Source organism: Ixodes scapularis, unplaced genomic scaffold (genome assembly GCF_016920785.2).
Source record: "Ixodes scapularis isolate PalLabHiFi unplaced genomic scaffold, ASM1692078v2 PGA_scaffold1__304_contigs__length_218370807, whole genome shotgun sequence".
Lineage (NCBI taxonomy): Eukaryota > Metazoa > Arthropoda > Arachnida > Ixodida > Ixodidae > Ixodes > Ixodes scapularis.
Window position 1 is genome coordinate 174,682,871 of NW_024609846.1, and position 27,457 is coordinate 174,710,327.

At 45.7% G+C, this 27,457-nt stretch overlaps 1 protein-coding gene across 2 annotated transcripts in view; it reads right to left on the reverse strand.

The window, feature by feature from the left end:
- Window positions 1-20,903: 20,903 nt before the first annotated feature.
- The window catches only part of LOC8052220 (protein Wnt-4-like), an 80,015-nt gene continuing 73,461 nt past the window's right edge, over window positions 20,904-27,457 (reverse strand). For both annotated transcript variants that reach the window (XM_002435998.4, XM_040208698.3), the window contains exons 2-4: window positions 26,156-26,421; window positions 23,757-24,040; window positions 20,904-23,126 (exon numbers count right to left, since the gene is read on the reverse strand). In XM_002435998.4, coding sequence (XP_002436043.2) covers window positions 22,629-23,126; window positions 23,757-24,040; window positions 26,156-26,421 — 1,048 coding nt within the window. In that variant the 3' untranslated portion in view covers window positions 20,904-22,628. The remainder of the gene's footprint in view (window positions 23,127-23,756; window positions 24,041-26,155; window positions 26,422-27,457) is intronic.

Sequence of the window (27,457 nt, forward strand, 5' to 3'; positions counted from 1 at the left end):
CCTCGGAGCGAGTAGAACTCGGCCTGATCGGGCGATATATTGATAGGCGACCCACAAATTGTAAACCCGAGAGTGGGGATACGGACAAGGGACAAACACAGAACGACACGTATCCCCAGTCTCGGGTTTACAACTATGCTCAATTTACACCAGCTAGCCTGCACCCTCACCATTGCTTCATTAATAATTTGTTATACTTATTTTAGCGAATATTTACGACATGTGCACATATTATTAAAAATTACGTTAAAGGAATTTTATGCAAAAGCATTTACGGAACGTCATATTAACACGTTTTAGAAACACATCCACAAATTGTTTACCAACGAACCGCTTCATATAAAATGACCCAAAGTGTATAAAAACGATGATCTTTAAATACATTTTACGAATATATAAGAAGAATATCCTTAGCTTTTATTGCAGTTATGTTATCACTGCAGAAACGCGGCACGTTTCTTTAAATGTTGCAAAATTGCACGTCGATGTTTAAAAAGCTCAACTTTTTTATTTTCTTTAGACTCTCCTTAATTGTTTACAGAGACTTGAAGTAACCTGTCATGGCAGAACATTGAGTAACATATGACCTCCTTTAAGGAAAAATGAGAGCAAACCTTCATTCAAATTGAGTTAGCTTGTCTTCGTTATGGGGGCTTTGCCGCACGACGTCTGCTCCAAGGAGACATTTTCTACACAGAAAGTCACGCTTAACCTCAGCTTAGTTAGTTTTATATTTGTGTTTTCTTGCGCTGCCTCCTTAGACCCCCGGGCCATTAGCTCAAAAGGGACTGTCGGTGGACGCCACTGCTGCCGGCAGTTGAGAACTGTGACTCTGCACAGCACCAAAGCCCTCAGACGAGGAAGGTCTATCACCGCGAAAACAAGGCGAGGGATGTAGTATCTGGAGAGTCGGTATCTTGGTGTTCAACATTGTGCGACGGCAAACAAACCGCTTACCCTGTCTAAGTAACCATGCGCACCCAATGGAATACAGATAGAACTTGATAACCACGAGGGTTTTGTTTTTGGATGTTTCCTTGTCAGGTCATACAGTGATGGCTCGGGTCATATTTTGTATATTTCTGTAAAATATAAACTATATGCAAGGTCATGTTCTTGAAAGAAGCACTCAGCGATACATACAGGGTGTTTTACGAAACGCGTGCCAAATCGTTCCTGCGAAAAGTATGAATCGCACAGAAAAGGGGTTGATGTAATATTGGTTCCTGCTTGAGGGCAAATTTAGGAAAAAAGATGTGTTCAATATAATTAGGTTAATAGTTACTTTTAGTAATTAGCTTTATAATTAATACATTTATAGGTTCCATTTCAATTAAAAACATGGTGGGTATAATTGAAAATATTAAACACACTCACATTATAGATATGTAGGGCGTGCGGAGCCTACCACTGTACAGTCTTTGTCTGTAAATGTCTTTTTAGGGCCGGCGTCGTGCGGCAAAGCCCCTATAACGAAGACAAAGATAATTTAAATGGAGGTTTGTTGTCTTTTTTCTCTCATGGAGGCCATATGTTGCTCAGTGTTTTGTCCTCACAAGTTAGTTCAAGTCGCTGTAAGCGGTTAAGGAGAGCTTTAAAGAAAAAAGTGGAGTTTTTCTTTTTTGATATATTCATGTGCCATTTTGTCATATTTAGAGAAAGGAGCTGCGTTTCTGCATTGATAGCATAACCACAATATTGACTAATCATTTATCTAATATATTCGTAGAGTCCATTTAAAGATGATAATTTTGATTTGTTTTTCCCAATTTTATATGAAGTAGTTCTTTGGTAAACAATGTGCGAATGTGTCCCTAAAACGTGTTAATATGACGTGTTTCGTAAATGTTTTAGCATAAAACTCTTTTATTGTAGTTTTTAATATTACGTGTGCATGTCCGTAAATCTTTCCTAAAATAAGTATACAAATTATTGCTACGTGAATGCTTCTGTGTGAAGTTGACGACTGTGGAAGGTATTATAGCAAACCCTTGGCAATATCCAGTCCTCAGTCTTTGAAATTTTCTTTCTCCGGAAGAAAATTAGTTACGTCGTTCGCATATAGCTGAACACTTCTTCCAAGAACATGACTTTAGCATACATTTTTTTACATAAAAAATATATGACCCGAACTATCATAGCACGATATGACGTGGAAAAAACCCTGTAGGGAAACCGAGTATAACAGAAGTGCGCGTGTGCTCCGGAAAAAGAGCTCGGAAGATAAGCGAGCTATCGGGAAAGTCTGAATACTTTTCACGCCTAGTTCAAAATCATGTCTTTCCGGAAAAGAACAACTAGAAGCGCGGTTTACAGGCGCTAAGAGTAGAAAAAAAAAAAGGCGAGTGATTCAAAATAAAGAGGACTGCCGCAGCCGGGCGGTTCAAGGCGGTCTCGCGTCTGGTGGTATATAATTTTCAGACGCAACAGCCACGAACGCAAACACAACGTGCTGAGAATTAATACACATACATTCCTATGGAAGTTCGAAGGGGCCGGCTTTCATGAACGCAACAGCCGGGGGAACGTATCAACGAAATTTTCTTACTTATCATTTGAGTCTCTTTTTGGTATCTTGAAGTAAGACCTCGAGGAGCTCCTGACTCAGACCGTCCAGGACCGGTCTTTATGGGGAAACATCCAGAATCCCAACTATCGGAATATAGGAAAGAAAAGTAACAAAATAATTCGATGGCCTAGTATTAGGAAAGAAAAGACAGGCTTCCTAGAAAATTGACAGCGCCTTGTTCTCCCTTTAAACGATCATAGAGGTTACTTTAGGTAAGGGATCTTTATCCATTACATTATATTATAATATCTAATTCATAGTATATTCTACCAACTAGCCCACCAGATGATCTTGATCATAAAGGTTCCTTTACCTAAGGGACCTTAAAATGCAACCCCACCCCTGGTTAGTGTGATTCTGAACCGATAGATGGCGGTGGGATCGCCTTCCAGGCCTGTGCATCAATGCGAGAAATCCTGTGTGGCGGCGCTTCGATACAGTTGGATATTCTTCTATATCCAGAGTTTGACATCCCTGGTCCCTTGCTTGGTTTTCTCTGCACGAGCTTTCTTTGGAACGCGCGCGGCTTCGCCAGTTCTCGTGCAAGGGGGCCAGTTGCCACGCTCCGAGCTCACGTCTCCAACAAATGTAGGCAGAACAAAACGCGAAAATCGTCCTGAGCCAAATGGCGAGACACATGCACAACAAAACTACCGACGCGTTGAAAAATATAAAATTGCCTGTGGCGCCGTTATCGGAGATTTCAGAGGCCAATGACACATTTTACAATGTGCTCAGATTTATACTGATACGAATGAAGGTGACGAGAGGACGAACAGTGAACTGAAAAATAAAGGTTTAATCGGCGAACATGTTCCAAACAAAAAAAAAAAACGTAAACAAAGAGCGTCGAGGCAGCAGAAAAGCAGGCGGCGATTCGGCAGCGTAACAAAGAGCGAGAGCGAGACTGACTGGACAAAGTGGCTGGCAGCTGCTTATCTAGAGTGCGTCACGTCACCATTTCAAAAGTTCGGCAAAGAAGGTTCGAGCGTCGCGCGTTTGGGGCGAGGATGAACTGGCACTTTCGAGGACAAGAAAACAGGGCGAAAGTTCCGTCTGGTGCAAGAATGAACGCGAATCTTCCAGAAGTCCTTGACCGACCGTTGCTCTCTCGGCTCTGCGGGCGGCAATATGACGGGCCGGCCCTTTTATCGTGCATGTGTTTGGATCTTTGTGAATTTCCAGCAAAACGTGATGGCGTCATAGTCTGGTTTCCAAAATTCTAGCTTGAGGAATTAACTACCTAAAAGAAAAGACTATCTTTTGGGCGGTCAGGTGTCTCATTTAGGTAGCTGGGTGTTTATTTTGACCCAAACCACGAGACTGGAAAACACAAAAAATAACACCCAGGTTTAGATGTTGAGTTTTGTAAACCCAAAGTAGGACTGGTGCGGGGGTCATAATAAAAAAAATGCCGAGGTTAAAAATAAACTCACAGCAATAAAAAATAATTATTAATTTTAATACGAATTCGGTGATAAATGGAATGACTGACCAGGCAAAGATTCTGGGTCTTTTGATAGCTTTTGCACATAGTTTAAGCAACTTGCAGGGTGTCACAAAAGAAAAAAAAAATACAGGGTTTCTTTTTACCGCAAGAATAAACTAGGCGTCGCCGAACGCTTATTCTCCGCCCATAGGTAGCGCTAGAGGTACAACCAGATGTCAAAGTTTCAGCCCAATACGATACCTTCTTCAAAAAGTATAAGTGATTTTCTGAAAAGTTCAATGGGAAAATAGCGGCCGACGGAGTTTTCGTATACATGGGGCTCTATGGGCACCAGAAACGAAAAACAGGCCAAAAATGGGCTCCATTTTTCCCATTGGAATTTTCAGAAAATCACTTATAACTTTTGAATAAGGTGTCCGTTCGGGATGAAACTTTGGCACCTTGTTGTGACCTAGCGCTACTTTTGGGCAGAGAATGAGCGTTAGGCAATGCGTAATTTATTTTTGCGATAAAAAAAAAAAAAAAAAAAACTCTGTAAATTGTTTTCGTGACATCCTGTGCCAGTCTTAATTTGGTGATTCATGCGCGCAAGTAGTGGTGTGCAAAAATGAAAACGATGCAAACGGGTAGGCTTTGACGTTGTATAAAATATAGTGTAATCACGCACATGGTACGCTGATTAAGAATGTAACAGCCCTACGTTTTACACTAGCGTTGAGCGTGTCGAAAGTTAAGGGTGCATCAAAAGCTAGTTCACATATACTGCTGAGGCCGTTGTGTTTGAATGCTCATAGTAATTTATTACCCTCAGATTTGCTGTAAGTTGTCTCTGATTGCTTACAACAGAAAGAAGGAAACATTCTAACTCTGGATTGGTAGAAAAACTCCACCTGATGACGGCCACCAATCATCTCGGCGCCGATTATGAGTACTCACTGCATGCCAACGGTCGCGTGCTCAGAACGAGTTTTTCCCATGTGATTTCATACGATCGCAATTGTTCTTGACAAACAACAATGTTTAGTCAGGCAAGCGGTCATATGTAAAGCTTAGAATGTTTTCTATTGGTTGTGGCACACGTGGCAAGATGCATAGTTTTTTTTGTGTTTTTTTAGAATCCGCGAAAAAGAATGTTCTTGGGTTACCTATGTCTCTAATAATTCATGTAGCACACAGAAGAGCACGAACTGAATCGCTGTGGGAAACGAAAACAGTAATAATAAACAAGGCTGTAATCACGCGAAAACTGAGGGCATTGCACATACACAAAAGGTAAGCTTTGTTTCACTAAATACATTTCCAATAAAGTATTTGGTTTTATCCTGCGAGCGAAGCGGAACATACAAGTGCGAGCATACTATCCTGAACTAAACTTCCAGTGAACAAGCGAACCATCCAAAGCACTAAGCTCGCTTTCATAGCGTTTGGGGCGCTCAAACCTTTGAAAGCACAATTATAATCACCTCTATTATTTGAATTATTTTTATTAAGTGGGCCTATGCGTATTTCTTTTGTTTTTTGTTTTACTTTTACGTTCACGTGCCATTTTCTTAGTTATATAATATTTTTCCAGAAGTCGGACAACTATAGTCTGTTTCATTATAAGTAAGAGCCACATAATCAAAGATGTAGACAAAAAAAAAAAAAAAAAAAAAAGAACGCGAACACACAATAAAAATGCGATGTAACTCCGCATTCAAAATTAGTCGTTAGTTCTTTTAGAGAGCAGCAGTTTCGTAGGGCGACATTGTTACCCGTTGAAGGTTATAAAAAGTGCAGTACAACTGTTAGCTCGGGGTCTTTAAAGTGCATTACGCAGTATATGTGGTACACGATCGCACGACGGTAGGATGCATATGGGCAACTGAACCCAGGGTCCCTGCTAAAACCCCTTGATAAAGGCGTTCTTTACAAGTACCGCCAACCATTATTGTGAAAACGCGCAAGACACGTGCCACGAGCGCGCGCTCCGCCGCCATTCGCTTTCAAGGACCAGTCATTATATACCCGTGCCATACGGGCAACTCGAACTCCATTTACAACGAATGACATTTGAAGGATCGGACAATCAGCGCGCGACACTCCGAGCGTGGGGCGTTCCACGCGCGACAGATCGCGAGCCGATTCGTTGATCACGTGAATGGCATTCGTTGTAAATGGCATTCGAGTTGCCCGTGTGGCACGCGTGCCACATGGGCAACTCGAATGTATTAGTGCTGCGTCGCCATTTGTGTCCAAGGGCCGGTCGAGACACGGGCCTCGTGCACTGGCACCTTTGAGGTTATTTGAAATGCCAACGCAAATACATCGAGGGGATTTAGTCCCTACACGCTCTGCAGCGGGAGCTCCGTGCTTTGAACGGAGCTCGCACTCAAGCATTTCTCCACGTGCCCTGATCTGCGGTGCCACAACACACTCGGCCAACGATCCTTCACCGCACTTGATTTATCCTGTGAGCTAGACCAAATGAGCTACACTTATAGCGAGTTCGTTTCACACGCACTGGCACCGTTCGAGTTCTCTCCCAGAATGCATCGCACTCACAGAGTGTTGCACGGAAAACTGGACTCAAACGAACTCGCCAAATGCACCGAGTGCACAAGACTGACGCTGCCGCCATCTATGTTGTGGAAAAGGTACCGACTTCAAACCGAAACTAGCGCCTTTCTGTTCGGAGTGATGCGTGGGAATGCGAGAATGCAGTCGCTACCAACGTTTATCTACAAACGTTGGTCGCTGCAAACTGTAGTTTATCGTTGCGATGACTTCAAGCAGCTAGGCTGCCGTAGAGATAATTACAGACGGCGTAAATTTCCGCAACCAGCTGTCTACAAAGCAGCTGGTTGCCATCTTTCAATTCTTATAACCGTTTACACTGAAGAAAACTGATGATGCTGTCCGAGCAGAAGCTTGATCCGTTTGAGCATGGTATTATTCGTGAACCACTGAAAGGGTACGGCTTAAAACCATTCTGTTGGAATATCCAGCAAAACTAAGACTTTCGATTTGGATCGTCAGGATTAGATATTAGCCTTGGCGAGGGCGTCGAGAATGAGAGCTTTCTCGAACAAAATACGACGGGGTACGTTAGCTGACGTAGGTAAATGTTAAACATGATGATGTTGCCCAATCCTCGGATAAAGTCTCCATCTTTAGCTTTCTCTGATGCTCATTGGGCAGTCAGAGGTTTCTGCTGGGGGAGTTTTGTCGAAAATTGTTAAATTTTTCACCCGCACACGGATGGTGATAGACATCTCGGGGGCCGCTGTTGCGTTTGTTCTGAGCATTTCTTTACACACTGGTATATTTCAGCGTTTGTGCGGCAACATAGCGATTTAAAACCTGCAAATAAATCACGGGTTGTCAATTGCTTCCTTCGGGAAATAGCAGACGCTCACAATTCAAGCTCGCGTTTGATTTCATGGCCCGCGGGACGCGATATCTATGAGAAAATCTACTTTTTTTCCCGTTCGGTTCCGCGACACATCGTAGCAGTCGAACCCTCGTCGTCTGCTCCCGCTCCTCGCCGGCCCCACCGGAGCGAGGCATGATGGGATTGCATTTTGGCGCACTCCCGATTTTCTCGGTGCAGTGAGTGCATGCACGCGTGGGGTGTCAGCGCTGAAACGAACTCGGAGAGTGCAACCACTCGTGGAGTGCCGGCCGAAACGAACCCGTTCCACGCTGCGAGTGGGCACGCGTGGGCACGAGTGCCGTGAAACGAACTCGCTATTAGAGTATCGGCAGTTTTTCCCCCGATATTGTTTTGGGCGCCGCCATGTTGGTGGTTAGTAACAAATCAAATGCAACTGCCGGTCGTCATGATTCAAAAGTTCGACTTCCTCAGAAATAGTTTCGGTGTCAGGAAGCTGACGTATAATATTGCTTTGCGTTATCGCCAACTGTTTAAACATTTGTGGAGGACGGAAAAGCGTTTCCTGTGATCTCAGAAAAAGCTTCAGATAACTGACAACCATCAGTTTAAGCATCCATATCTGTATGAAGCGTAGCTTATTTAGTGGGTCTAGTTTAGCCCGACCGCATACGCACAGAAAGAGAACGAACAGCTTAACTTCGCGCTCTTGACACTGCTTCAGTGGCTTCATCAGCCTGTAGCGTTGGTTGCGCTCCGAACTAAGGTAAAGCAAAGCAAATATTCAGATCTTAGGGTTTCACAAGCTAAACCAACAAAAACACTTAACACGCCCAAATTAAAAAAAAAAAAAAAATTATTGCGGGTTTATTTTGGCTAACCGTAGAACTTTTGACGTGCAACCGAAATCTCAGATTGGCCTCCGCCGGATTGCGGGCACCTGGGCCGATATTTAAACTGAACAAATATAGATTCATGGGCCAGAGCGTTGGGTGAGAGGAACTGAGACGTTTTAATGTCATTGCTACTTAAGAGCCACCGAGGTGGTTTTTGAAACAAAATATAGCCGAACCATTCCGACAAGCATAGTTTGATATCGTAAATGATTTATGCAAGTTATAAAAACATTAAAATGTATTCGCATACGTGGCGGAATCTGAAATGGCAGAATGCATTTCATGGCGCCCATTTCATTTGAATCGCGTCGGGCATGTGTACCGACGCACAGTAGAACGCACGCAAAAGTAGCTGTGGTGCACCCGCAGCCTCGCGCTTGTTGTTCTCACATTTCTGGCTCGCTCACTGCCGGCATCCAGGCATCTGACACCCTGACATCTGGCGCTTTTTCTGTCTTTCACGTGGCGTTCCAAGCGGCACACGACGGAAAATACACATCAAGCTGTTCTTGAACACGTGTCGCCATCTGTACTATATATTAAGAAACTACAATTCGCTGTAACTGAATGGGAAAAGTTTGAGGTCTTATAACATTCTTAACGTGTAATATATCGATATGGAAGTTCTGGAAAATGTAATATCGAAGGATACCTCATAATTTAATGTCTCGTTATTTTGATTAGCTGACGTGATTCCGTTTTTATAGCGCCCTAAATTATTACAATTTTAAACTTTATTTTTTTATTTTAAAATATACATTATCTGTACAATTTGTTGCTTACTTTTTTATTTTATTACATCTAACCGAACGCTCACGTAAAATATCGTGGACGATGGAACGTTATAACTCGAGAAATATTTTTTTTAATATTAGAGACTGTGGTTTATTAAAAGCCAAATAATTAACTAACAACTAAAAATAATCGTAATATCAAGACATTAAAGCATTGTTGAAAAACTGCTCTTTAATTTGACACTAACTTTGTAATTGTAAGATACACAGAAAGAACGTTATAAGCCGTCGGAAAAGCACCAAAACGTCATGCACGGTGGGGTTGCACCTCAAAGGTTCGTTCACACAGACCCGTTTTCTTACGTTACGTTACGAAAAGTCACCGGGAAATCTGTGCTTCGTATTAAGAGTGGCTACCAATTCAAGGAGATAGCCTGGCACGCGACGACACGAATGTTTCGGTGACTTAACGCAATGTGAGAAAACGGTGCTGTGTGAAAAGTTGAACCGAGCTCAACTCCTTACGTTACGTTACGACGAGCCTTGTGTCCTTGGTTGCCACGGTGACTCACCGTCCTAGCTCGTCGTCACCGAAACATTCGTGTCTCGAATGTCGCGTGCCAGGTTATCTCCTTAAATTGGTAGCCACGCATAATACGAAGCACAGATTTCCCGGTGACTTTTTGTAACGTAACGTAAGAAACCGGGTCTGTGTGAACGAGCCTTTATGGTTGGTGGCGAATCAGTTCGCGATTCTCCGCGCGTGGCATATGCGCTCGCGACCCAAGAGTGCTGCCTGATTCGCCGATTGCAAAGGGACTTAGACTTCGGAGAAAGAGTACACACAGCTTCTATTTTTTTTTTGAAACCTAGAAGGAGTTATCAAGCGAAAACAAATTCGAATATATCTGCATCATCTCTACCTCAAGATAAAAGCAGCTGGCGACCCCCTTCATCCTTCAGTGGGCTAAAGGCCCGTTCACACTCTTGCGACCGAGTAAGGCCGAGAGAGACCAGACCGGTTTTTAAGCCTCTTGCGACTCCTTAGGACCAGCTCCGCTGCAGCGCATCCGGTCCTAAGACGTCGCAAGAGGCTTCAAAACCGGTCTGGTCTCTCTCGATCTTACTCGGTCGCAAGAGTGTGAACGGGCCTTTAGGAATGTACCAGCTACGCAGACGGATGACTCATTTCGCGTTTTCATGCAGGTTGGTGCATTTCCATCATTGTACTGTAAAAAGGCAAACAACCTGTCTTTTGGTACTTCCTTGCCCACAAGCACGGTGTGCCGACAAGTGCTTTTGGCGTCTTCTCATGACGATTGTGTATTTCTTCTTCAATTGCTTCTGTCCGGTGACATTGAGATGAATCCTGATCCCCCGAAGGGTGACGCTAAGGAAAAACATGTTTTCACTACTTCAGGACCTTAAAGGGATACTACAACGAAATTTCGGCGCTCATTTTTTGGTCTATATGTGTTCAAAGGAGCAGCATCACAATGAACATACGGATATCTTGTTAAAAAAGTCACGAAAAGGAATTTTAAAACGGATTAAACGATTAGCAAAGAGCACCTGGTGGATGTCGCTAACGCCTCGCTTGTAATGCCCGTCGAGTAACCTTGACAGCTAGTGACGGAGGTTGTCTCGCCTCCGGCCGCGACGAAAGAAGAGGGGCAGGAGGAACTCCCCTCTTCCCGAGAATGCCTTTTGTGTGTCGCAGAAGTCGCTATTGTCCCCCTACAAGATTACAGAAGATTAATCAGTCACTCACAATTCGTACAAAAGCAGCCGCTTCGGTGGCTGGAACGACTAGGCCATCCTCTCGACGTCAGCCTGAGACGACCTACGTCACGATTGCGTTCGATGTCACGTGGTCTCCGCTGGACCTTCTCCGACCGTTTGCCATAGTGGGCCGTTTATAACGAAAAATACAGCCACCAGGCTCGAAATACAAACATGAGATTGTCATTTACGGATATTGTGGATCATATTCAACCTATTTTTAAACACGACGGGAATATTTCAAATTTCGTTGAAGTATCCCTTTAACGCCCGTTCAGTCAGACTTGAGGAGGGGCGATCCCCGCTATTAAGACAAATCAACGTTCCATTGAAAATAAAGTAACAGATATCCACAACAGACTGTCCGCAGTCGAGCAAGCGACTTCCGGAATTAAAGGCGTTCAACATGAACTAAAAGCCGTGAGGGAAGCAGTTGACTCTCTTGCCGAAGAAAACGCCAGTCTACGCGCACGTTTATCAGAGTTGCGAGACCAATCTCGCAGAGATAGCTTAATATTTTATGGACTCCCCGATTGCCATTCGGAAACGTGGTCACTGTCGGAAAGTAAAGTATGTGAAATAATTAAAGACAAACTTCAGGTAGACATCACCTCTGATTGTATCGTTCGCGCGCACAGACTGGGTCGTGTTTTTAACGCCAGCACGTGCCGTCCAGTCGTTGTCCAAAGAAAAAGTTCTCATTTCTAAACCCCAACTTCGCGGTACTAACATTTCCATAGCGGAGGACTTCTCCGTTGAAACACGCAATGCTAGGAGGAAACTCATTGAATTTCCAAAGGAGATCAACGTGCCGTTTAAACTGCGGTATAATAAACTACATATTAACAATAAACGCTACATCTACTGCCCAAACAGCAATAACGTCTGTGAAACACGGCCCAGTTACACGCAGCGTGTTGCGACTGATGATGTAGATAACGCTGCTGCCCCTATAGTATTCCCGCTGACTCAGGATCGTGAAGAATACAAAAAAAAAAAAAAAAAAAACTACACGTAGTAACCCGTCTCGTTTTTCTGATGGAATTCCATTATTGTTTACTAATATAAGAAGTGTCATTCGAAACCGCGACGATCTCGCCTTTCTTATCGATTCATCATCAAGTGATATTGTAGCGCTGACTGAAACTTGGTTATCGAGATACAGTCCGTGACAGTAAAGTTTTGAAGAGTGATAAGCGTTTCAATTTTTATCGTTGCGACAGAACGTCCAGGAAGGAAGGCGGGGTTTTAATAGCAGTGAGTGAACTGCTACCGCACTCGAATTTCTTTGAGTACGATTATAGTGCACTTAAAAGGGCGTTCTTTCGTGCGCCTGCTGTCGACCGCCTAATGCCAAAACAGGTTTCTTTTTTTTTATTTATATGATGTTCTGAGTGCTATTTGCACTAGATTTCCTGTGACACCACTCTTTTTACTAGGCGATTTTAACCTTCCGGACATTGATTGCTCTGGCGAGTTTCCTTCTGCTGTTAGCTGTTCTTCGCAGAATTTAGAGTTCCTTAACCTTTGCCATGATTTTAGCTTGCCTCAGGCTGTGCTAGAGCCCACCCGTATTACTAATTAAACTGCTAGTATATTAGATCTCATTCTTACTACTGCTCCTGATCTTATCTCTCCTGTTACTTACTCACCAGGCATTAGTGATCGCTCAACACAGCATTTCAACTTACGCACAATGCGTGATTCTCCTAAAACTGTCAGACATTATTACGATTACATCAAGGCTAATTTTGACTTAATCAACAACAAATCAGTTGAATACTTCGATATGTTTTTAGACAACTTTGATCAGCGCTCAGTTGATGAGAATTCAAACATGTTCAAAAACAAAGATAATTCACTCATTGCACTTTTCATTCCAGTTAGAACCATTACCTCCAACCCTACGCCCCCCTGGTATAATGTCACACTTATACGGTTGTCTAACAGGAAGAAACGTCCTTTTCGTTCTGGAAAGCATTCCGACCGTGATGAACGTTGGGATGTTTATCACTGCGCAGCTGAAGCTTGTAAGGCAGCCATTACGAAGGCAAAACTAACTTTTTTCAATCATACCTTGCCTTGATTGCTGTTAAAGAATGCTAAACAATTCTGGAATGTTGTGAATGGGTCTAAAGAGTCAGTCATATCACTTACAGATTTAGATGGTGGTGTCATACCGAGTAGTCAGTGTACCAATGTTCTAAATGATACTTTTGTTAACACATTTTCTTATGATTTTGATTGTTGTCTCCCAATGTGCCCCTCCTACAGCTTTCTGCCTATGGACCCCTTAGTTTTTAGTTTTGACGGCATAGTTAAGCTAATAGGAAATCTAAAGTCATCATCATCTTCTGGTGTCGTCAACGTTACATCTGAGTTTCTGCAAAAAGCTAAAGCATATAGCTCTAATTTTCTGTGCAAAATTTTTGAACAATCACTCTACTTCTCCACGCTTCCCGATGACTGGAAAATAGAAAAGGTGGTTCCACTTCACAAATCAGGTGACAAACATACATGGGCGTACCAACCGGGGGGGCAAGGCGGGCACTCGTTCCCCCAGTTCGCAGAGGGGGGGGGGGGGGCAAGGCATGTGTTTTGCCCCCCCCCCCCCCCCCCCCCTCTGATTAAGCACAAAACAGCCGCCACTGGCAGGGCAAACACTGTCCGTCGGCGCCCAAGAGATACTACGGGCACCACCCCCGAGGGGGGTCTGGTTTGCCCCCCCCCCCCCCCCCCCACACACACACACACACACTCAAAGATATGTTGGTACTCCACTGCAAACATAGTCCTCATAACTACTGGCCAAATCTCCCTTACTTGTACACCCTGCAAAATTATAGAGCATGTCATTTACTCGCACCTTGTTAACTTTCTAGATTATAATTATTTTTGCACTCCTTCTCAGCACGGCTTTCGTAAACTTCTTTCGTGCGAAACTCAACTGCTGTCTTTTACTAACGACCTACTTTCTATTCGAGATCTTGGATCCCAGATTGACTGCGTTTCCCTTGATTTAAGCAAAGCATTTGACAAAGTTTCTCACAATCGTCTACTCCTCAAAATTAGTAAATATAACATTGACCCAACCGTTTTATCCTGGATTAGAGACTTTTATAACAAATCGATCTCAATTTGTCTTCACTAATCAAGCTAATTCTCACCCCAGTTCCGTCACCTCAGGCGTCCCACAGGGGTTCGTCTTAGGTCCTCTATTATTTCTAATCTCATAAATGACTTACCTCAGAATCTGTCTTCCTTAGATAGTCTGCTTGCGGTCGACTTTGTCATCTATCGCGAAATCACTAATAACTCGGATGTTCAACTTCTTCAGACTGACTTAGACACTGCTTTGGGCTGGTGCAACGCGGCGTGGTGTATGTCTCTAAACATTAACAAATGCAAAGCGATGCGTGTATCTCCCACGTAACCCATCACCACTTTCACACACCCTTGGTACCTCCCCCTTGGAAATCGTAGCTCCCTACAAATACCTTGGTGTTCATAATACAGATAACATGTCATGGAACGTTCGCATTGATCATATCACTGCTAACGCTAACTCCATGCTCGATTACTTAAAACGGAATTTTACTTTAGCACCAATGTTAATGAAATTAGTTTTATTCAAAACCCTGGTACGCTCTAAATTGGAGTACGCTGCAGCAATCTGGGATCCCGGTCACACCACGCTCGTATCTAACATTGAAGCCATTCAGAACCGTGGCGCGCGGTTTATCTAAAATTGGGTTGTGTGTATGTTTATACAGCCTAGAACATGGTCTGCCTCGACGGGCGACGAGTCTCTCAACTGTAGATGAGCAATTTAGCCAGTGCAGTACGAACCGCTAGTCTGGGGTCTTTAACGTGCATCACGCAATAGTGATACACGACCGCACGCCGGTACGATGCTCATCCAGATCGAAACGGGCAGGGGTGGGGATTGGCGGTTTATCTTTTGTAATTATCATCGTTCAGTCAGTGTGTCATCCATGAAATCTAACTTATCGTTGCCCCTTCTTTCTCTGCGCCGTAAAGTTTCCCGTGTATGGCTTTTTCATAAAATTTACTATTCTATCCCTAGTCTAAAAGAAAAACTTATTCTCCCTCTCCCGCACATCTCCTCTCGCCTTGATCATCAGTATGAAGTTTGAATTCCCCAGTGTCGCACCTCCGCCTACCTCGACTCTTTTATTCCCAGGTCGTCATCGGAGTGGGACCACCTTCCCGCATCTTTAGTATCTATATCATCATTTGATCTTTTTAGAACTGCATTAACCAGCCCTTTTTGCCAGCAGGCACCCTGACTGTTTTTTCTCTTTTATAAATTTTTGTATTTATTCAGATTTTTGTATTATGTTTTGTTACTTGCCCGTCCCCTCTGTAATGCCCTCGGGTCTTGAGGGTACTGAAATAAATAAATAAATAAATATACCGGTAACCCATATAGACTGTTTCAGCGTTACCTTTTGCCATTTTCCGCTCTGAACTAGCCAGCACGAGGGAAAGTATGATGTATTAACAGACAAGGGGAAAGGGCTGAAATCGTGAGCATTCCTATCCTATAGTAGTCGGTGACAGGTTAACTGCGAAGGAGGGCGAGCGGATAGCTTTGACCGGTGCTTTCGCCGCAACAAGTGCAACTGAGGCGCGACCTAACGCTGACCGGCGTTCATGAACCTAACAACGGGGAGTATTTTCGCAGATCGTTTCGCTGTCCCGCAACGTTCTCCACAACCCGCTACGACATCCGAGACTCGGCAGGCAAGGCTAGCGCCGCGCATGCGCAGTAGTGGCGTCTTCGTTGCGGAGAGCGTATGCGGAGGTGGGAAAGCGGTCTACGAAAACTCCCTAACGAAGGCACGAACATTGGTGGATGATCAGAAACGACATTAGCTGCGTGGATCCAGCGATATTCCGATTAATCCGCTCAACGAAGCGCTCCATATAATGATACTCGGGATCCTTTTGGTCGGACACCTAAACTCCCGAAACTCGAGCGAATTTCGAAGTGAAGCGTGCACCGGACCACGATCTGAGATTCTCCGCCGCAGCGCTGTGACGGTAGCGATGGAGCGCAGCGAATGCTACGACTCATTGCCACAAGTCGGCAGGTGAGCGTACCACGTGGCTTCCCGCTCTGCGCGTCGCTTACTCCTGACGGGAAGGTCACGTGACGTGCTCTCGGTGCTGGATTGGCTCCGATGGCCCGTAGTATCCGCTGCGATTATTCAAACTTTGCGTTTGACTGATTGACTGCGCTAGGACCGCTTGCGACGGTTTACGATGGAAGAGCACCGAAAACTCACTGGCGCCATCTATATGGTACTCCGGGATCTGCAGTATTTGTCAGATTAAATCTACGCACTGTTGATGATAAATTCTCGCTTACGTTATTAATAGAACCATTTCAAGCCCACAGGGAAAGGATGATGCGTAAACAACATTAGGAACTATGCGCAGATCGGAACAGTTGCAGGGCTGTTCGATAGAAGGCGCCAGAGTGCTACTTCGTCTAGAGCACTGATCTCTATGACAATTGCTGGATCGCGCTTCCACGCACCGAAAATTAAGCCACCGTCGGCCATCTTACGAGATATGCTCTGGCTCTGTCAAGCCTAGACAGTTACCATGGTTACCGTGTGTAGGTCACGTGACAACAGAGACAACCGCCGCCTTGACAACGCTTCCGCGGAACCGGTAAGATGGCCGACCGGTGGCTTCAATCGCCCAATGGGCTCGAAGCGGGGAAGCACGATCCAGCAATTGTCCTAAAGATCAGTGGTCTAGAGTAATTGTATTCGCCCTTTTTTGTCCGGCAACAAACTCAGTGGCGCCAGCTATTGGGTAGCCTCGGCACTCTTCCGCTTCACGTATATTTCCTAATTGTTTGCTCATCATTCCTTTATAATAAGAGCGAATTAAGTCCGACAGTGCTATAAGTGACCATTTCCAGAAGTAGTATAGTTACAAAAAATTTAATAAACCGTTTCAAGGGGTATATACGCTTTAAAAGTGGTTTATTAAACTTTCTTTTTTAAACTAGTACTATTGGAAATGGTCACAGACTTCATTCGCCCTTATTATAAAGGAATGATGAGCAAACAATTAGGAAATATCCCTGAACCGGAAGGAGAGTGTGCCGGTGGCTATGAGGCCTGCGCACGCGGTATATAGAGAGGGTGACTAGCGCGTATATTTGGTTTCGCAAATACTGCGAAACCCGCCGTCTAGTTGAGAACCGACAGTGGTGGGGGGTTATTTGCACACTGGAACTACCAGGTTTCAACTCGCACGAGAAACAGGCGAGAAAGAGCGAATAGGCTCCTCAAGCGGAGCATATGGCTCTAATCTCGTCGGAAGCTGCCATTAATTTTTTTTTTTTTTTTGTATCCATTTACGAGTGGAAATGGAATCGCAAAGACAAAGACGAGTAGACATTGCTGCGTGTCATAAACGTTATCTGTCTCTTCATTTCACCAGGGGCCGAAGGTAGGCATACGTGATATGCAAATGTCAAGTGGCTCGGGACACGCGGGCGAAAACAAACATGGCCTATTCCATCCATGCATATCGCAGGGGGCGGTGTTCCCGCGGATATGATATCGGGGATATGATACCCACTCGACTCGCGATGTAGGGCACGAAACAATGGACCATCTGCTGTAGGATGAATATTAAAAATGTTTCTCATACTCGGGTATTTGAAGAATTAGGACTCATCATAATGTTCCAGTTTTGATTTTCGCTTAATTTCCGACGCACCAAAATAGCACTTTAAACTGAAAAAAAAAAAAAATCTTCCAGTACGATTTTTCTTCTTTTTTTTTTTTACACTTTCGAGGTATTATGCTGGCAACTGTCTATCGTCTTTACCACAAATGGTTTACGAAATTATATATTCATTTCTTTCCTTTTCAACTTTATTGTAATAGGGTTCTCGAGCATTTTTTTTTAATTCGCAACGCGCTTTTTCTAAACAATAGAGAGTTTCGGTAAATGGTTCCGATACCTCCGATAACGATACGCGATACTACGCCGACTCCTTTGAGCATGCATCCATCGTTATCGGAGGTATCGAAACGTACAACTTTCTATTTTTCAGTCGGAATACGTGCATGCGTTGCACATCGCGCGTTGCTTCTAAAAACGCTACGGCACCCGTAAGCTATTAGCGGCGAGATGTTTTGGTGGCGCCCTCGTATGGTTCCCTCTCGTGACGTCATTACTTTGCGAACAAGTTCGATGGTTAATCATGTCACATAACACCTGAGACTGTGGTGGAAGAAATTGGAAACTTTTTAGTAGAAGGAACAGACACAGAAATGGACATCCCTTTCTGTGTCTGTTCCTTCTACTAAGAAGTTTCCAATTTCTTCCACCACAGTCTGAGGTGTTATATGACATGATTAGCAATCACCAGCTCGCCTGCACACTCACGGTCTTTTCACTTCAAGTTCGATGGTGTTTGTAATGGGCATGGCGGATTTGGATTTCAAAAACAATGCAGGAGATTAGAGGGAGCGCTACAATCCCTACAACACTACTCGTAAGGCGATATCTCGAATGAACGGCCGTATTTTTGGAAAAAGAGGTAGAGATTGAACGAGGTCGACGAGGCGCGTGACGTCAAGATATCTCGTTTCCTCCTCTCTTCGCTTCGCCCCCTCAAGGCGGCGAGGCGGAGAAGACGCGAGGCCGTTCCCTCTCCTTCTCGGAGAAACAAGCATAAACATATCTGTCAAATGCGCCCCATTTTTTTCAAAAATATGGTCATCGGTTCGAGATATCGCTGTATAAGTAATATTTTCGTGTTTGTAGCATCCCGCTGCACGCTTTTGCCGCCGTGTTTTGTGGAATCCCGATTTCGGTTCAGCATCCCTTTAAAAGGATGGTGAACCGAACATTTCAGTGTCTATAATAAGCGGCGCACTATCTTTTCATGAGTCAGCAGCCCCTAAGGTGCGAGAGCACGCGCAACGAAATTGACGCCATCATATCCCCAATTCACGCTTAATAAGCTCGAATGGGGGATATATGATGACGTCAATTTCGTTGCGTGTGCTCGCGCATACCAGCGGCTGCTGACTCATGAAAAGATAGTGCGCCGCTTATTATAGACACTGAAATGTTCGGTTCAACATCCCTTTAAAGCTCAGACTGCAGCCAAAGCGAGCTAGCCCGCGCTACTGGCTTTGAGAAGTGAATTTCTAGAGCGAGGGCTCGGTCTGTGGGAGAACGTTTCAAAGCAGCGTGTTCTCGTGCTTGTGGCATTGGCTGCTCTCCGCAAGATGAGTGCAATATCCAAAAAATAATCATTCGGGTTGTGGGGATATTCAGACAGCGCGTAGTTGGTCAACCATTTCAAGCATGCGACGAGTCACTCGCTGTAGATGAGAAACTTAGTCAGGGCAGTACAACCGCTAACCTGGGGTCTTTAACGTGCATCACGCAGTAGAGATACACGACCGCACGCCGTTACGATGCTCATCCAGACCGAAACGGGCGGGGGTGGGGATTGAGCCCAGGATCCTGGGTTCTGCAGCGCGAGCTTTCGCTCCACTTGCTCCGAGCTGGTGTGCGCTAGCCCACTCGGCCACCGATCCCTCTTGCAATATCCAGCGGTATGTTGCCACATGCCTTGTTATACCGCCGAGCCATTAGACTCGCTGCTCTGGGGCAGGGGGCGTCTGGAAGACTTACGCAAGACGCGACCATGCTATGCTGGATGCACCATCCGCGTGGCGGTGTAACGTTCGAGTTTGCTCGTGTCACGTTTGAATACAAGCATTAGAGCTACTGTATGAGCTGCGCTCAGAGAATCGGCAATCCGTTCCCCGACATTGTTGTTGGCACCGCCATTTTATTTATTTATTTATCTACAATACCCTCAGAGCCATAAGGCGTTAGAGAGGGGAGTGGGTGTTCAGTACAATGTTTGATACTGCTTCTCGGAATCTGATGGGGTCCCGGATGGTGACGATGTCTTCGGGAAGGTCATTCCAGTCCACAATTGCGTCAGGAAGAGGAACGTGCTGATGTGCTGAGGAAAAACATTTTGGCCGGGATATTTTATTGCAATGATCGAGTCGGGAGGAAAGATAAGCCGGTGGGGAAATAAGAGACTGATTTAGAAGTGGCGAATAAAAAACTTTATGCAGAAGGCAGAGACGGAATATTTTTGGACGGGTGCAAAGCAATGGGAGAGAGAGATTTGATTTAATGAGGGAGGCACTGGAAAACTGGAGTAATCGGACTGAATAAAACGCGCAGCACGGTTTTGAACAGATTCAATGTAGTCTGTTAAAGTAGCATGATGAGGGCGCCAGATTGAAGGTACGTATTCTAATTTAGACCGGACTAGGGCAAGATAGAGGAGCCGTTTTAGTTGAGAAGGGGCGGATCGGAATTGGTGCGTATGCAGGGCAGACGCAACTACCGATCATCATGATTCAAAAGTGCGACTTTTTCAGCATTACACTCGGTGTTAGGAAGGTCATGTAATGCTGCTTTGCTCTGTCGCGAACTGTTTAAACATTTGTGGAGAACGGAAAGGCGTTTCGTGTAATTTCAGACAAAGCTTTAGATAACTGGCAACCATGATTTTAAAACAATATGGCCAAATGTCGTTACTCTGAAGCGTAGCTTATTTAGTGGCACTAATTGTGGGGCGGCTTCGTACATCCTGGTAGTGGCATGGATTCATTTTTTCTTATTGTTAGGAACTCAGAACACACAAAAAAAAATTAAGCGAATGAAAAAGAAAGCTATCACATGATCTGCTTTGCTTTCCTTCTTCTGCCTTCTCTGGGTTCTGAAATTACGAACTGTTAAATCAACGTCAACTTCGTCTTCACTTCCTGGATAATTTCACGTACCGTACATCGGAACGTCGCAATGCATGAAGCAGACGCTGGGAGCACCATATATTTCCGGAAAGGTCTATTGTGAGCTGCTGGTTGCCATGTCCATACCCAGCATGACGACTGACGCAACTGAAATCGATTAAGTCACGCGCTCATGGGAGCACCCATTTCATCTATGAAATATATAACGTAGTACAGTAGACAGCCTGCAACGGGGAAATAGAATTTTCTTTGCATTTTATTGCCAGGAAATATATGCGCGCAAACTCTTAAAAATCAAGAGAACGCCACATGATAGAAAAGTATCGTTAAAAATGCATCAAAATACCTCACGTTTGTTCCACCAATAAATGCTGACGCGACACTACGACGTCTTCAAAATTGCAGCTCGGGAGAAAGTTCCATGAAATCCCTTTGTGAGTTTGTCAAGTGATCATTGTTCCTCGTGCTATACTCACTTTCCTCTTGCGCTAGATCGCCGAGGACGTATACCATATGCCATCGAAGCCAGTCCAGTGTCGGGCAAGTGTCAAACCGCTTGACAGATTTACAGAGCTGGACTGGCTGGGATGGTTCGTGTAGCGCCCGCCGCGATCCATCCACCGGAGCCTACCGCCGTGATACGCGTTTGAACAAAATTCATCGCACTGTTTCGAACATAATGACGAGACCTTGTATACGTTGAACGATGAACTCCAAGAACAAGATTTCAAAACTAATTTTTCTATTGAACTACGCGTCCTCTAAACAGCGATACAGTCGAGCTAACACTACGTGTCTGCACCTAATAACTGCTAGAAACTTGCGGCGACGAGTCCTAAGTCTAAAAATATTTCCGCACATCCGACTTTCCGGCAGAGACCTCGGAGGCCCAATCGCTGCTCTCCACGGATTCGCTCAATAAATGAAAAAAGTAAAAAAAAAAAAAAAAAAAGTTTCGACTTGAAGATAAAAAAAATTGTAATGTGAGACTTGAGCATGACAGGAGTATGCGAAGCGTCACGCTATATGTTCTCCGAGTGCTCGACGGGAAGTGGACGCACTGGCGTTTCATAGCGTAAGTGTACACTAGAAGCTTTACACTCGAGACAGTGAAAACAGAAAAGGTCACAGCGTACAACTCAAAACGAATTCACAGTCGTCGCGCTAAACAGGCAGTTATTTCATAACTAACACCTCCGACTCTGTTTAATCTTTTTTTCGTCACTCTCGGTGATTTTTGGGACATCGTTGGACCACGGGGCATTCTAAAACACACGAATAAATAGAAGGGCATAGGATGAACATCGAGAATCGAGTGACTCAAAGTGGATACGATCTTGACAATGAAAATGGACGTTTTTCCCCAATCTCTCAACACAATGAATGTGAAGGATAAATAGTGCGATAGTTCATTTCCAGCGCGTCGGGGTCAATCTTGATTGTGTGAGCTTCAGATGGCCCACTCTGAAGCAAACGTGAACTTCAGCAGCGATGCAAAGTTGCGCTGGTCCTTTGAAGTAGGGCTTCTTCACCCTAAAGTTTTCTGTACTATAAAAAACACTTTTTTTTTTTTTCGCGCCACAGTGTAGGGTTTTCTATACGCTGAAGTACGCTAGTGGGTGCTTCAACAATCCTCACTATACCTCACTGACAAATATACGTGTTTTCTTCACTCACAGGTAATTTCATTTCGTCTCATACGGGTAACACGCTCGTAGAAGTGTCCCTCCCCTTTTCAGAGCTTCGACAAAAATCTACATATGAAACTGCATATATGTTGAAGCGTCCAGTCTCCGCAGTACATTCACTGTGGTCACAGACACATCACTCGCGCTCGTGAGCGTCCCAATCGCAGCCGTCGAAACCCAGCGGGCATTGTTCTTCAAACAGACCACAGTGATTTACAATCCACCTACGTCATTTTCGAAGTCTGACCACAAACATGTACACCGGCAAAAGAAAAAAAAAAGTCCTCAACGACACGTGCTGACGCTGATCTCCCGCACACAAGTGGCGCACCGAACCTCGCAGCACCAGTAGAACTTGCAGTCACAGCGCTCGGCGATGCGCTCTGTCCGCGTCACAAAGCCCCTGCCGCAGCACAGCACCTGGCAGCTGGACTCCGGCGTGGAGCCCGGCTCCGGCAGGCAGCGGCGGCCCCGCGTGCCCAGGAAGCCCAGGGCGGGGTTCACCTTGCAGAAGTTGGGCGACGAGCGCAGGTACTGGAGGTCGGTGCCGTCCTGGCGCACCAGTGGGTTCACCGGCACGATGAGGGGCCGGGGCACGGACGAGGACCGCGTGCCGGGTGTGCTCCGCCGCTTCACCTGGACCTCGGTGGCGCCGTCGAACTTGTCCCGGAGCACGGCGCCCACGGAGCGGAAGGGACGCAGCTCCCGCCAGCAGGTGCGCAGCTCGCAAGAGCCGGACACGCCGTGACACTTGCACTGGCGGGTCATCTGCGAGCGGACGACCTGAACAGAACAAGTATACAGCCCGTTAAAAGGCGTGCGTGTGATATCTATGCGTGGCTTGTTTCGCTGACATCACAGCAGCGGTCATTGTGAAGGATTTTGCTGCTACGCCCGTACACTTTCTGCGGCATATACTTACACCACGGAATTTTATTTTGCTTGGTGATAGTAAGTATAGAGTGAACACTGATACGAAGCGATGACGTCGCGTGAAGGTCATGTCGGTTATGTACTTACACAAAACGGAAGGCGCTAAAATACACCACTATTCGAAGACAGCACGGCAGGCACGTAGCCAGGATTTTGACTCGGGGGGGGGGGGGGGTGCCCGCCCATAACAAAATGTTGTATGAGGGGGAGGGGGGAGAGGAGGCACCAGCAAAATGGAAGATTTCGAGGGGGGGGGGGGGGCAGGGCCCCATGCACCCCCCCCCCCCCCCCCCACCCCCTGGCTACTTGCCTACCGGGACAAATTCTCTTAAAGGAAAGCCTGGAGAGTGAGTGATGCCCTTGCAGATAGCAAGAAAGATAGATTAGAAGTTAAAAAAAGAAATACGTTAAACTTTCAAGGCACCCATTGAATCGGTTTTGATACTTTTGCAGGTATACTGTTCACCGAGACCAGCGCACCTTTCGTCCCACGTTGTTGTTGTGCAGGTTGACCAGGGCCCTGGGATTGGCCGTGGAGCGGGCCGCCCTCAGGTCCCTGGCGTCTACGAAACTCTTGGAGAAGGCGACGCCGTAGGCCACGTTGTCTGAGCAGCCGGACCACTTGAAACCCTCGGCCGAATCGCCCTGCACCGACAAGTCGCAGCCGCAGCGGTCCTCCAAACGCCCCTGGCTGCAGGCCCGCGTCACCTCGTGCGCCAGGGCCGCCGCACTCAGGGCGTGCACGAATGCCGCCTCACGGGTACCTGCGAGCAGGAGATCGCTGAAGCCACGCTAACACTGCTAAAACATCCCCCGAAAGACAGTCCGCGTACACTCTCTGGGGTGTGCAACTTCCTTGTAGCGCTAGAGGTCCTAAGCAGATGCCGAAGATTTCGGAACGAAGTGTTATGGTATTCAAAAGTTATTAACGATTTTCCAGAACTTTTCGATGAGAGAAAAGGGTGGCCGACAAAGCCTACCAACGCATGGGGCTCAATGTTGCGAACTTCCGAGAATGGGCCCCATTTTCAGTTTCATTAAAATGTATAACTTTTGCAAAAAAATATAACAGTGAGTTAGTTCCAAAACTATAGCACCCGGTCCGGACAGCTGCTACATTTTGGCAGAGACAGCGCTCGGTGGTGCGTACTCTCTTTATCTTTGCGGGGAAGAAAAAAACACACACACTATATTCTTGAGGGTGACCCGCTGCAAATCGTGGAATGCATGCCAAGTGAATGGACGCGGGTCTCCAGTCGCGCCGTACGGTGCCCCTCTGCATGCAGCTGGGATGGCCATACTGCGGCCCATTTGAGATTTCAACGATTAAGCAACAATATAGGCGCGCATAAACAATTTCTTTTTTTAACAATAATAATTCGTTTATTTTTTTATTATTATTTTTTTCGGCAGGTGATGAAGTGCAGGAAGGTAAAATATATGGGATGTGAAATCGTATTTTGAATAGCTACAGTCGTACCTTCCTCGTCTATTCGCATGTCAGATAGTCTGCCCACACTATAAAATAACTTATTTTACAGTGTGGGCTTATCTTAAATAAGCCTTTTTTTCTCCTTATATTTACATACAATATATGCGAAAATTTCAAGATGCTGCAATCTCAAATTTTCGGGGAGAGAACATTTATATTGTTGGAATAAGCGAGAAATAACGTGCCAGTTACACCTTTCCGAGCTGGTCCCCGTAATATGGAACCACTAGAAAAAAGAAATGTACCGTATTTTCCGGACTATAGTCCGCGGACTATAAATGTTTACAAGTTGAAATTATAGGCTGCGCGGAGTATCTATTTTGTTTTTCAATATCGTTGATTATGACGAGACGAGACGGATTTTGTGAATAAACGAGTATGTTAATTACGATTTATGTGCATTACAGGCTTCTTTGTGAGCTAAGAGAGGCAGACATATGTCAAGGTGTGCCGCGTATCAGAAGATTTTCGTGTCGACTACGCATCAGGTCCGGACTATGCACTGGATGCAGACTAAGCACCGGGTGCGGATTATCTAAGCAAAACGTGCGCGTGTCCTAGGAGTTTTTAACGCTATGCAAGGTTGCCCGTCCACCTGGAGAACTGCAGTCAAATGTAAGCTACTTTGAGCTTTGTCTGAGGAAAAAAATGTCGACTCTAAGTTTTTCGACTATATCAGTGGCTCTGCGCAACATCCCATGGAGGCACCGGAAACAGATCCTCGAGGCCTACCGTAATTTGACAAGTCAACAACTCCGGGAGCTTCACGAGATATTCGAAGTAACTAGCGCGAAGTATGATTGGGGAAGCTTCTGTTCTTCGTTTGAATATCATACTTGGAAGTGTTTGCGGCAGGCAAAATTCTAGTCGCTGTAGGCCATCAAAAGGAGTGAAGTCTCAAGGAAAAAAAAAAATACCCGAAAGAAAAAAAAAAAAGAAAAATGTCAGTGGTCCCTGCTGTTGGACATAACTTCATACGTAACGGAGTTTGTATTTCGCGGAGGTCTTATTCGATTCTGAATAAGGGACCTAATTTTGTCTTGACACCATATCGACACTGGAGGACGGGTGCTCGAAAGACGCGCCCTGGCGTTCTCATTCCGCCGGTGACCATAGGCATTCCCAATTTCATATATTTTCACCTGGGTAATTCATTGTTAACTGTGTCGCCCTCCAGACGTAAAGGCCTACTGTACCTGCAGCAGCAGAGTGAGCATCGCAGTTATAAACCCACTTCATTATGAAAGAAACGAACAAGTGCCAGACTCGAGCAGTTTTTTTTAATTTTTTTTAAAGATTTTTGACCTAGGTAGTGAGGGCGGCTTTGAAAGAAATCTCGAAAAGTGGTGATGTTTGTTTTTAGTTCGCAACGACAATGATTGCTCACCGTCGCTGACGGCCTTGCTGAAGATCCTGGTGCCGTTGATGGTGGAGCAGTTCCAGCGGCGCGCCCTGAACTGGTGCTGGCACTCGAGCACGGCCAGCTGGGCGCCCCGGCGCACACTGTCCATGAAGGGTGCGTTGCGCTTGCACATGCGCCGCTGCTGCCTCGTCAGCACCCGCAGGGACTCGCACGAGCGGTTCCAGCTGCTCCGCAACAGGTCTCCCGACGGGGCCGCCTCGCTGGCTAGCACGGACGTCCGCATCAGGGACCTGCATGCCGGAGTGCGCGCCAAGGAACCGCACACTTAGAGGGACTTGACTGGACGCCATGTTCGAGTGCTCTGTTCCGTGGTCATGAGTGAGTGAGAAAACGTATTTATTTAAGGAATGGGATACCTCACGATTTCTTGATAAAGTCATCCAATCGTGACGGGGGAAGGTGATTATGGGAACGGAAGGGGGAGGAGGCTAAATGTAACAGGCGATCCCCGATGAGCGGACGAAACTAATCAGGGAATCGAGAATGTGTTTGCGGTGCGGGTGCTCAAACCTGGGGCGGGTCCAGTCCTCGTACGTAGCTGGTCTTGCCTCTTCAGGGAGTGAGTTTATGGCGTCGTTACGATGCTCTGCGGCCCCCTCGCACGTCATGCTCAGAACCAGCTCACACTTATACGCTTCCAAGGCCGGCAGTCTTGGTGGTGCGCGGAATGCACGTTCCAAATTCTCTGTGGAAGCACGCCGTTAGCACGCGGTAAGCATCTACGCCCTCGGCTATGGCCGCCAGCGGACATCCCCTATATCCATTTCGGGCGTGTGGACCTTCATCATCGAACGTGTCACACGCAAACCAATCTTTGGTCTCTAACCCTATTGTTTAAGCCTGAAGTCTCGCCGGAGGCAGGAGAAGTTCCTCAAATGAGTCGCTTTAGAGCTGGCAGGTTCCATCGTTCCGAAATTGATCGGGAAAACGTCTGCACCGTGATGCCACTCAGTCACTCTTGCTTTGAAGAGACACAAATCTGTGACATAGATTCACACTTGTTTTACTTTTGACCTTCATATACGCTTCATATGTGCCTAAATATTAGAGCGCAGCTCTTAGGCACCCGTTTTTGAATATAGCGATGTCGCCGTCGACGTAACCTCGCTAAATTTAGCGGTAAAACAGACATCACATTTCATTTCATTTCACTTCATTTATTAATCCCTCAGGGTCCGAGGGCATTACAGGGGGGGGGGGGGGGAGTGGGCGATTGCTCAAAACACATAAAAATAACATAATTAAGTGGGAAAAAAAACGCGCGCT